Genomic DNA, 12,747 nt, shown 5'->3' on the forward strand with positions numbered 1-12,747 from the left:
GTCTCTGAGCAAGCAACAAAAACAAAAACCGTAGTCAAGTTATTGGATGTAACTGCAGTTCTTTTGAGGACAGTCAATAGTCTGTTTTAAGGAAAGAGACTTGATCATATCACAAAGATTATTTTCTTTTTCTTGTATTTTTCTTGCTGTTCTGTTTGCACAGATGCTCCTCTTCTTGCCATCATGAAGTTGCCAATTTCATCATTCGAGTCCATGGAATATTACAGATGAACTTTAACTTGAATTGTATTTTGAACAGAGTCATATGCATGTCTGCACAGTTTAAAATGGCCTGCACAGACTGATCCTGAAACCACAAATTAGCCTTTAGTTTGCCAGCTATTTTCCTGATTAGTCAATCACCTTTGTCCATAAAAAAACACAATAACAGCATTTTGATTTGTTTAAACCCTTTATTTATAATGATTTAAAACAGAAATCAGCAGCAAATCCTTACATCTGAACACAGAATGTGTAAGAAAGATGGACAGAGCCATCATAGCATCACCCAGTGGCTGTGAATTACCATTCTGGAGCCTCAAGTTGGCCATCATCCTGTTGGATCTTTGAGACCTTTTCATGTGAGAGGTGGATGTGAGTGATGACCATAGAAACTATGCAAGCCACTAAGGTCGTGACTGGTCAATTCCAAGTTAGAGCTACCCTGTTTTTTTTTTGTCTATTTCGCTCTAAATGGGACTGTAGTTAGCAAGGTTGTCACTTAGGTTGTTTTGAAAAAGACTTGAAACTAGTGATTGAGACTTTGGGGAATATTTACTGAAGTAATATATCATGTGAAATTGTGCATTTGGTTGTTTTCTTTCTTGTCATCTGTACATTCTCACTTGTTTTCGTAAACGCCATCCACTGGTTACCCAATTATTTCAGCTCCAGACCAATGACTGATTGTTTCAATGCAAATCAGTTCTTTTCCATGTTTTCATGTCCTCACACTGCTTTTCATAGTTATTTTCATTGTTGTCAAGACAACAAGAAGCATCTAAAGAAATCTTCCTGCCTCAGTTTTGTCAGCTGTTAATGTTCATTGTGACTCAAAACTTCTGTTTCATAATGGACTTTGTCATTGCACAAGTGTAATTGTTAGTCAGTCTTTTATTCAGCTGCTGTACAAATGTAGTGTGCTGTGATGCCTTTGAAAATGAAAAACAAATACTAATGCAGCCTGGTATTCCCAGCATGTTCAGTCTTTCCACCACCAACTGTAGACATGCAGGCCTTATTAGAACAGTCTCTGATGGCTAATCATAAGAGCAGGCACACACATGAAGTCCCTGGCCTTCCACATCAGTTCCTCCCTGTCAGAGCGAGCTCATTACCGCCAGAATCTGGCCCTCACACTGAGCCAACCTGCTTTGCAATGCAGTGTTTTTACACTGGCACAAAATGTCAGCTCGCTAAAAGCATCTGCGCTCTCCTCCACCCGCTGAGCGAGGGAGGAGGGCAGGGGAGGGGGAGGAAGATGGAGAAAAGTGGTAAAAAGAAAGCAAGTCTTGTTACACTGAAAGGCCAGAGAAAGAGGAAGGAGGGGTAGATGGCACAGAGGCTAAAAAGAGTGAGTTCAAGCTGTTTGTTAGAGAAAGGAAGGAGGTGACACAGCATGACCGAGATTCAAGTATTTTCCATGAACTGTAGAAAATGTTACATTGTTTGCCACCTACAATTTGCAGCTCCTTTGGCACCCCACTGGTTTCACTCGAATGAATCACCATGTTTCTTACATATGATTGCACATCAAAATAAATCAATAAATATGCCCAATATGTGTTGAAGTAACAATGGAAAAAAATCTTTGAACCTGCTCTGAGCAAACACGGTTTTTGGACTTTTGTTTTTTCTTTGCCAGTTGAAGTGACCTGTACGGGTATAATTTGAGAATCACAGAAACACACGGCACAGCCTGGGGAGAGTCAGACACTGTCTTCTTTTCCAGTGTGAGTAAAAAGATGTCTGAGTCTCCACCTGTGCTTTGACTCAGATTGTAACCTTGACAACCATGTGAAGGTCAGCAGGGGGTTCTTTGGACTGACTGCTGCCATGGTGACAGAGGAGAGCAGAGGCTTCAGAAAGTGAAATCAGTGTCAGATTTTTATTTTTTTTTTCAAAAACCGAAGCGTTGGGCTTTACTGAGCCCTGAAGCCCAGAAGATCTAAATACTATAGTAGGAACATCACACCTTTAGCTCATTTCTACAGTGTATTAGGAACAAGGCTCTGTTTAGAATAGACTGATTTGTACAGGTTTGGTTGTTGGTTTTAGCCTAAAAAGAACAGTGAATGTGAACATTTAAAACATACAAACACCTCGAGAGACCAAATGCGTGTTTAAATTTGGCATCAGATTGCTGTGTTTGGCATCAGCAGGCAGATTTCACATTTTATCAAGCTGTATAGTCCTCTTCAAGTCAAGATTTATTAAATTAGCCATGAGCTTTTAATTCATTTTAAGCAGTTAATGATCACTAGATGGCAGAGAGTATAAAAAAAAACAAGTTCCCAGCAGCAACCCACATTTTATTGAATATATTAAATTTTAATGGCTTCTTAAGCATGTTAACACATCCAGCAGAAACACAGCAGCGTTTACACTGAACTAAAAAAAAAGATCAGGATTCATCGACTTGCTATGCCACTTTTTTACTACTCACTGTAAACTTGTAAGCTTATATAAGCTTTCATGTAACCTTGAACAAGCTTAAGAGGGCTTTCATGAAGCTTGCTTGGTATCTTTCAACACAGATAATTATATCCACTAGTGTCACCGGATGGGCCGAGCTCCAGTCTGTCCCAGCTGGGCATCGCACAGAAGGCTAAGCCAGAGTCAACAAAGTGCAGACTTAAGCGGAGAGATCAAAGCAGAAGGGAACTCATCGATCCACTTCCAGGTCATTAAACCCAAGAGTGGTCTTATCGGGAAAAGCAGCGTCACCCAAAAGAGATCGATATCGGATAGAGAGGTTTGGCCAGTGAGGAGGGATGAGATAACAGGAAGTGTCTGTACCTATAGTTATCTCCCCAAAAAGGAAAGCTGGAAACAGATGTATGATTTAATTGCATCGCAATGTCACATTCTTTACATTTTTGTGCAAAGCAGTTCCGCTGCTTTTATGGGAATGCTGATAGCGGAACAAGGCAGAAGCAATGCTGAACACAACTCGACTGTGGCTTCAAAATTAGATGCAGGATACTGGATTTTGGCCTAAATCTAATATGGAAAGATTTTTGCAATTTATCTTGACCAATTGCCAATGTCAGTGCCTCCATGGGTTTTTCTATGGACAATGCTGATCTTTAGAAAACAGGACAGCCAGTGGTTGATATGATGCCAATGTTGTTATGTTGCATATATACTATTAAAACAAACAATGCAGCATTGACTCTTCTTCCGACAGCTCTTTAAGCTTCCAGCAACCACCTACTCTTTTGACTTCAGGTTGTTAGTTAAATTAAACACAAGTTGATCTTGTGTCATTGCAGTATGTCACCTGTTTCCCACTTTTTTGTTTGTTTCCACAGCAGGAACACTACGTTATCCAAAAGATTTGCCTGTCAGTTAGTTGGCTTAGTGTCCTCAGGTATCGGCTGATGCTAATTATAAAAAAAAATGGCCTAAATCTACCTTATTAATTGGCCAACCGACTGTTTTTTTTTTTACTACCGAATCACACTGAATCTGCATTTTGGTAAATTAAACAAGTTTTTTTTTTTTGTTTACTGTAATCATAATATCCCACTTTCAATAATATCCCACTTGCAAAAAAGGCTTTTCATTGTGCACCTATTTCTTCGTCAACATTTTCAAGCAAAGTTTCAGTCTGCTTTTGTAACACAATTCTGAAAACAGCCCCAACCGGGTCCGGGTTTACCTTATCTGCTTATCAGTGCTCATTTAGGGCCAGTGCTTATATTTAATTTGTGTTTTGGTTGATAATGTGCCAGTATCATCATACATTACTATATAAAAGGTTGTTTTGTAATCTGATCGATTAATTTGTTTTCTTCATTTCTAGAAATATGAGAATCTAAACTGTAAATGAGCATTTAACATTCATAAGCATTATGTCAATATTTTATACACAATTTTTTGTGATGTACATTACATTGCATTTATCTAACACAAGCTTTTGTGTTAGATGCCCCTGCATACTTCCACATGGGGACTGGGGAAGTTTGTGATCAAACCAACAACTCTCTGATCGAAGAATCACCCCCCTACTTCCTTTGCTACAGCCACCCCCCGTATGTAAGGATAATTTTCCATAACTTCTTATGGAAAACTGTTTTTAGTGCTTAAAACTTGGCAAAAAATGAATGAAAATATAATACGACGATCTCATTATTTTTGATGAAATCTCCTCTGAAGATAAATCATATCTGTCTGAATATACAGCAAATGCCTCGAATGTCTCATCATTTCAGCATAAATGTAGACGACCTATTAGATATCTATGTAACTGTTGTCAGTGCCAAACAGGTGTGGTTAAAGAGTATGCTGTGTATGTATTTGTATTGCACTTGATCTTCAGTGAAATAGTGGACAAAGAGGACAACGAAAAATGGAATTAGCACAGTAATAAGAGAATAGGGGGATGGATGGAGAGATGTAGAAGGGAGCGATTATCTTAGTAGGTTGGCCTGTTTGTGGATTATAGACCAGCCATCTGCCACTGTGGGATTATAATCTTACGAAGAGACAAACACATTGCCCATGTACTATTTGTACTTCTACATAGAGAGGCTAAAGTAAAGCAAAATTCACACATAAAATAAGTGACTATATTTTTTATTGTATGAATTGTTTTGTTTTTTTTTAAATAAAATAACTACTTAAACATTGCAAATATCTCATTCAGCACCAGCTTTTGGGGCTTGACATATTTTTTTATTTCCTGCTAATAAAATCACATTTTCAACCTTTTAGTCTCCAGTCCTGTTACAGTTTAATGTATTTTGTGCAGCCCACAAAGGGATTAAGATTAAGGTTAAGGAATGAAAGTCACCCCTCTGCCCTTCCTCCCCTCTCTGTCTGGCTTCACTCCATTTAAAAAAGCAAAATGACATTCCGGCCCTGACCTACGCCCTCCACCTTCCTACCTCCCCCCTCCAACATCCCCTCTCCCCACTGGACAGAGCTGCTTACGTTCAACCTTGCAGCTCCTCCCTCTTTCCAGTCCAAAGCAGATGGAGAAAAGCGAGCCGGAGTGCTCTCTGCTTTCCACCGCTCTCCTCCCACCCTCTCTCTGCCTCTCTTACATTCTCACACCCCTCCTCCCGTCTCTCACTCCCCTCCCTCTCGCTGCGTTGGGAAATCAGCGATCAGACCCTGCCCTTTTCTGTTAACAAACAGACAGATCAGAAAACAAGCAGTCAAGAGACATAAAAAAGGCAGAGGGTTGGATGAAGATTGACCTACTACAACAGGAGGCAAGCAACATTAGTGACTTATTTCTTTTTAGATTGGATCAGGGACTCGGAGGGATCTCTCTTCTCCCCTCCCGCTGGAATACCGCTGCAGGGCTGGGAATCTTATCCCAGTCCCGCTCCAGTTCTCTCCAGCTCAGCCAGCTCTGCTCTAGGATGCTGTGAAGGATGGTCCACCAGGAAAACTGTTCTTACCAGGTAGTCCTCAGAGCAAACTGACACGAGACATACAACTGTAATTGAATTGATTCTTTGGCATTCTGACAGACAGAAGCTGACTTTGATTTGTAGTTAGTTATGTTTCTGATCTAAGAATGAAGTTTTATATTTTCAGCTCAATGTTTCGTAAACCCTAGAATGTTGGATTTAAACTAGGACATTGTTGCACATGTGTAGCACTGCAGAGACTGTGTGGGAGTATTTCTTTGCCTTGTGTGGTTACGTGATTGTGTTTAGAATCTGATGGCTGGCTGGTTGCTAAGAGAGCACTTGACTCATGGGAATAATGTCCTACCTCCCATTCACATCCTCCCTCATCAAGCCTCATCAGTTCATGTCAAGGAGCCATGATCTGTGGATGTAACTTCATATTTGTGGTATCACAGCTAATCTCCGTTTTAATCTGTTTTCAGTAATTTGTTCTCTGCCTTGGTCTTAAGTAGCAGGTCAACATAATTAATTGAATGGTGAAGGCAGCACAGCAATAAATAGAATTTGAATGTGAACGGTAGCTTGGAGGGCTTTCCTTGTGGTTTCTCTAACAGGACATGTGACAGCAGTGTCCCACTTTTTCTAACGAAGAACTTGGAGGATTGAAGCAGTCATGATTAAAGGAGTGCAGCACATCACAGCTGTGCTCGTCCATAACTAGCGCTGCTTGGGAGGAATATCTGCACTGCAGTGGAGATATAGAGTGGGAACAAGCAGAGAGATAGATGAAAGGCAAAATAAATAAGCTGAATATGCCTGGGGAGGCAGTAGGGAAGTGAGACAGAGCTTCTTTGATGAGGAGAAACAAGTTTGAAGAGTCTCCGAGAGCCAAATGGGCCTTGTAGATGTACTAGAAGTGTTTCATCTGCAGACAAGATAAAACTGCAACATGAAAAGTCCAAAATATTAACATAAATGTTATTAACACTCCAAACATTTACGTCTCATTTTGTAGATGAAGTTGCATTTTCAGTAGAAGAAATTAAAGAAGCTTTCAAGCTTTTTTTAAAGCCTGGCGATCGCAGTGCTCACCTCTCTATTATCATTATTATCAGCAATTTCTTATCATGATTATCGCTTTAAGCACTTTTAAACACCATCTGAAAAAAACATTTGCATTACTCTCACTGCATCTTCCACATATTTGTATTTGCTTGTCAGCAGGGTGAATTTGTGTAATGGGATAAGGATTTCCTGCCATGTTCTTTGACGGATAAAGGCTGGACAGAGTAATGGGAAGATGGGAAGATCGAAGGAAACAGCGACCGAGAAAAGTGATGCCAAACAGATAGTGAGAGATGAAACAGTAACAGGAAATGTTTCGTCAAAGCAAGGGTGAGCAGCACAAAAGAAAGAGGGATGTCCACCTCCCTGAGTCATCTGTGATGGTAGCTGATAAGAAGTATTGAAAAATAGTCAACACCAGTGTCATCTAAAAGAAGGAAATTTATGGAGACGTTGAGAAAAAGTTGATATTTATTAAGTTAAAGTGTTAAGGGGTAAGATAACCCAAATGCAAGAGATGTATTATAAAAGAGAGATGGAGTGAATACAGGAAAAATGAAAGCAGTGAGGAGAACAGAGGGTTCAGGCTCTGATAACTGCAATTCTCTAGAGGCCTCTCAATTAGACTGGTATCCTGGCAACCAGCTGGCAGACAGCGCCCCTAACATATGTATAACGCACACCCACTCAGGGATGGAAAGGCGTAAAGGGCAATGAGAGAATAGAAAATAGGGAATTAGTTTAATGAAGAAATACAATGGTCAAAGAGTCATTAGTTGGTGTGGAAAAGAAGAGAGGTCGAGGACAGTGTTTTCCGTGTTTCTGTTTGTCTCCAGGGACAATTTATGTCACGGGATAGTTGGACAATCAGCATTGTTTCTTTTTTCTTTTTTTTCCCTGATTTAATGAAGGTATAGTCTTTGTATTTCCTCATTTATTTTCTCATTTCCTCAGCTATTCATGAATAAAAGTAGAAACAGGCCAGAGGAATGGAAGATGACAGAAACCTAGACAGGCCCTTTAATTCCCTGTTTAATTTCTCTGTTAGTGTCTGAAGGCATTTAACAATTAAGGCTGACCATTAGAGATCAGGTAAAGTGACCATTTGATGCATAGTCACTCAAAATTATCTGTCGATTTCTGATAGTTTTGCAAACCAACAAATAGAATCCAAAAAAAACCAAATGTGTTCAGCATTAGAGCAATAACAGATTATCTGCTGCATCTCCCTTATCTTTATGCTGCACTTCGCTTCATCGAGTGCTTAGTGATCCCAAATCACGTTGCACCTTAGTGTGTTTACTGGAGTATTAGGTCTCAATATGTCACCCTGTTTTCAGATTCTCATGTAAATCTATAAATCTCACAGAGCCGTATCGCTGTCAGCAGCAGCAGTAATCTCAGCAGGGTAAAGGGTGATGGTGAGATTTATCAGCTTGGCCACAGTGTGTCATCCTGGGCCGGGACACCACTGTCAGCGTGCCAAGGCCTCAGGAACCATGACTGAATGCTGAATCCTGTCACACACAGTGTATGGGCGTGAGGATTTCTGTGTATTTATGTTATGTGCTGACAAGCTTATGCAGCTTGATGGAGAGGGTTTAGGGAAAGCTCCAGTGTGGTAGTAACTTTATATGAGGTGTGGCATGATGAATTATAAATTAGAAGCAGCAGTAGATGGAATTTATACCACTGATGGATAATGCTAGAATTACAGAATCGATCACTGAGCCTGAACAGTGAAGTATGAAATTACTTAGATAACAATTTACTAGGTTGTAAATTCAGCTTGCAACAATCCACTAAAACCACAAGTTCAGACATGTTTATGGGTGTTTTGTTTTTTAAAGAACAAAAAACGCACAATAAGAAAGGATTTCTAAAGCTAACGGGAGGTTATCAAGGTAATTGTGAGAACACAGGACATACACTGCAAGGCATGCCCATTTCATTTTCTATTAGTCTATGCAGAAAAAAAAAGACACTGGTTACTGAAATAAGCACTTCATTCCCTAATATGCGCACAGATCATCCTTAAACAGGCTCATTTGGAAGCATGCGTGCTGTTTTATTGTGTCTCTTTTTTCAAGTAAATCACTCTATTTATCAGATTTTAACAGAACAACTAGTAAACTCTAACCTAATACATTTCAAAAGTAACCTTACCCAGAAGTTTTTAATGTTTGCACACATGGATTCGGTTGCTTGTGAGAGTCTCTTTGTCAGTCAAGATGAGAACATCTTTGTCCTAATATCAAACAATTTGCCAAAGCTGCCTCAAACACTGGCCTCTGTGTGAGTTAGCGGACTTCCCGATGGGCCACCCTGTGCTCCTTTCACAGCCCAATTTGTTTGGAACACAGAGTATCACCATGGAGAAATTCTCACAAGGTTGCTATGGTAGCAGCCCCCATTCTTTTCCTCCTCTTTCCAAAATAAGATCCGATGAGCACGCATCTCTACATGTGTCTTTCATATCTGCCGCTGCACGTAATCTGGTGTTGTAATGTCACATGAGCAAACACATAGATATTAAGGAGCAGTGTGTTGACATTTGTGGACTAGGAATAGGTGTGATGTATTTGGTAGCATTTTTACCACGTGAATGTTCCTATACACATGCTGAACTTTGTACCACTAGAACCAAGTTATAATCTTCAAACAGCCTTTTGAGGGACCAAAATATCCTCACTCTCAAGGTCTGAAACTCAAACTTGTCCTCACAAAGATAGCTGTGCAAGTGCACAAACACACAAAGCGCCATTGGCCTTGGATGCCAGGCTTACAGGAGGTGCCAGGAACCTTCTCCCACAGTCACCCTCTGTTCACTTGGAACAATAAGCCCCTCTGTCACTTTCATGCTTGCTCTCTCAGCTGACCCAACAGTCAGGCCATCATCGACACCACGAGAATTAACCTGTGTGTGTCCTTGTGTGTGTGTGTGTGTGTCCCAAATATGTAGTTAAAAGTACTCACATCTGTTTTTGCCCTTAAACTGGCAGTTCAGGCAGTTTTTGTGTGCACATCGACATCCACTTATGTGTGTTTGTAGATCTTCCTCCTGTACATACGTAGAGAAGGTACCAAACCCCTTCCTCTAAACCTACTTTGAATCAGCAGTGACTTCACCTTCACCATGAAGTCAGCCTCAGTAATGAAGCAGACATCCAGTGGGGAAGACTCTGCCCCACCCAACCGCTCGCAGATAACACCAGTTTTATTGGCCTGTGTGTGTATATATGTGTGTGTTGTTCATATTGTCTCCAGCAGCAGTCCAGTGGTGGTAGATGCAGGGGACAGCCAGACAATTCGCTGTACTCTCCCCATAATCCGTTGGGATCAACACTGAATCACAGCCACTTCCTATTTTTCCACTTAACCCTTGTGTGTGCATGTCTGTGAGAATATGTTTAAAAGCTTTTTGATGTTATCAAGCAAATGCACCGTTCCCCAGCTGTATTAATCTTTGATTCCCCTTTTTTCTTGTTATTCTCATCTTTTGCTCTTTGTCGGTGAGCAGAGAAACAGATGACTGTGACTCATGTTCATCGGTTTCACCGGCTGTTCTCTTCAATTTCATCTCTCTCTATTCATCCCTCTTTCACCCCTTTGTCCTTGACTAGCTTTTTTATTTCTTATCTGAGATCTACTTTCCCCTTGTAGTCTTACTACTTAGTGTGATTCGTCATCTGATGCTTCGAAAAAGAAAAAAGACTTCAAACAAGCTTTGCTCTTATTATGGTCAGAATTGGTGTACTGCAGTTTCTGTCATTATACAAGACCAGTTAGAGTGTTTTTGTCTCAGTCTTTCATAGTTGTTTTATGTGTCCAATGTGGTGATTATTTCTGATGCTAACAGGAGCTGTTTCTTTCACTAAATTTCTCAGAACTTCTGCCAACACCGTGGCATGCAATAGTCAGGGCAGAGGATTAACTGATCTCCAAAAGGCATGAAGTTAAAGATAAAACATTCCTCTCAACAATTTGAATTAGATTTTGAGCAAAACAAAGTAACATTGTCCCAGTAGTAGCTGCCTAACACCTGATACCAAGCACTCAAAATGAAGGCTATAAAAGGATAGAAATGGGTTTTCAGTGAGTCATTTTTCTCAGATTGTAATGCAATTAGGAAATGCCAGTAAAAAAAAAACAGTGGTGGTCAAGAAGATTTCTGGAAGAGCAAGAAAACTGTAAAAATCTCTTTGTTAGACAGGCAGCTCGGAGCCCGTTTTTGATTGATAAAGACCTTTAGAAAGAGTTTGCAGACTACATCGTGGTGGTGCTTTGTCCCACTGAGCAACACCACCTGTGCATATATGACAGTCATGAAAGAGGCATGGGAAGAAAATATTTCCTTCGTGTATCCTCATCACAAAATCAGCTCCAGACATCTACTTTAGCGAAGAAAGTTTTGCAGGATACAGAATTTCATGAACAGCCCCACAGCTGTTAGGCACAGGTGATCAGTCATTTCTTTCACCCAGTTGTACTGGTAACATTTCATTGGTAGAGGAAAAATTTGTTAGAATTAATTGAAGACTAGCAAATTTTGCAAGCAGACATCACATTATCTGTGAAAATGCTGAAGATGAAGAAGGGTCATAGTGATCCTTGACACACCATAAAATTCACAATGGACTAACCTCAAGGGGTGTAAGCTTAAGGTTATGCCATGGCCCTGAATTAGGCCCCTGACCTAGAAATCAGTGGATAGAAAAGTGGAATTTAAGTATGATCGAGAACTGTTCAGAACCAAAAGGCCTTTTACTGGAAAATTTGACAAAAATCCCCAAAACTACATTTGAAATATTTACTTGGCAACAAAAAACATTTCGCTTAGTATTGACTAAACATGTGTTTGGCCCCTTTTCCTTTTCTGCTATTTTGATAAGTAAACAACAAAAAAACAGCTGGGAGATATAACCTTGTTATTGTTAAAGAAATTAACTGTCTTTATTTCAACCCTTAGCTTTTTTGGAGAGCAGATAATATATATTTAACTTTTTTAGCTATTTACAGTAACAGATTTTTTCACCATGAGGGGATTTTTATTACTTTATTTCCGCTTGAATGTGGTGATGGCTTTCCAATTCCTTGTAATGCCTGCCATTTCTCTGTGTAACCAGCGGACAGTGTGTGTTAGTGTGAAGCCGTGTCCGCCTGCAGTGTGAATCTCCAGCCATATGTGGATATCATTTTCTGTTGGGGGCGGCTATGACAAATATATGAGTCACGGCTGGATAACGTCTCGCAAAGATGAGATCATTACACAACATGGAGAGCATGAAGAGCTCAGATTGAAAATGTAAGTCACTGATACAAAGCACAAGCAATCCCTGTGTATGTGAGGTAGCGAATGACTGGCTGTGTGTGTTTGTGTGCCAGACTAATGGTCCTTTGTGCTCTGTCAGGGTTTATTTAGCTGGCTGGGGCTGTAGGGCTGCTGGCTTTGGTGTCCAGACGAGGCACTATTTTTACCTTAGCAGGAAGGGAGTACACTACATTCTCTGTTGCAAGTGCACACACACTTTCATGTTAATTTTTGCCTGAATTATGAAGGCTAATTGGCTAAGTGTATCTATCTTTAGCAATTCCAGTCCTGACTGAGCTTGAATACAGACCGTAAAAGATTACTCAGTCTAAACACACATGATCATGTTTGTCATAAACACACACACACTGTGACTATCTGTATCCCATTGCTGAGGTGTCTCTTTTCAAACTGGTGGTGAGCAGCTGCTGTCCTCACGTCAGGGCGTGAAACCGGAAAAAAACCCACCAGTGTTAGTTTCTCCCTCTCCCTCCTCTCTCTTACTCTCCCTGGATTGTGAGAGGCCGCCCTGACCAGAGGGTGGAAGGTAGGGAGGGTCCAGAGGGGCCTTACCTCTGACCATTGTGCTTCCTCAGTCCTGTGAGAGAGGCAGGAAGACAGCGGGGCGAGTGGAGTAGTCAGAAAGTGCAGAGAAAGAGAAACACTGTCACAACATGTTAGAGAAAGACGAGATGAAGCCACCAGTGGCAGGGTAGTGTTTTTGCTTTAGTGTCAGATGATGCCAGGGTTGAGTTGTGTGGGATTATGATGCACACTGACTGG

At 40.6% G+C, this 12,747-nt stretch overlaps 1 protein-coding gene across 4 annotated transcripts in view; it reads left to right on the forward strand.

Moving 5' to 3' along the window:
• The window catches only part of schip1 (schwannomin interacting protein 1), a 220,438-nt gene that overhangs the window by 191,992 nt on the left and 15,699 nt on the right, over positions 1–12,747 (forward strand). Inside the window, exon 1 of one of the 4 annotated variants that reach the window (XM_075473314.1) lies at positions 5,287–5,636. The exons of the other annotated variants lie outside the window; for them this stretch is intronic. Within the exon in view, the coding sequence (XP_075329429.1) occupies positions 5,607–5,636 (30 nt within the window). The 5' untranslated portion in view covers positions 5,287–5,606. Of the gene's footprint in view, positions 1–5,286; positions 5,637–12,747 lie in introns of those variants that run through there. 4 annotated transcript variants of the gene reach the window in all.

This window comes from Odontesthes bonariensis, chromosome 9 (genome assembly GCF_027942865.1).
Source record: "Odontesthes bonariensis isolate fOdoBon6 chromosome 9, fOdoBon6.hap1, whole genome shotgun sequence".
Taxonomy (NCBI): domain Eukaryota; kingdom Metazoa; phylum Chordata; class Actinopteri; order Atheriniformes; family Atherinopsidae; genus Odontesthes; species Odontesthes bonariensis.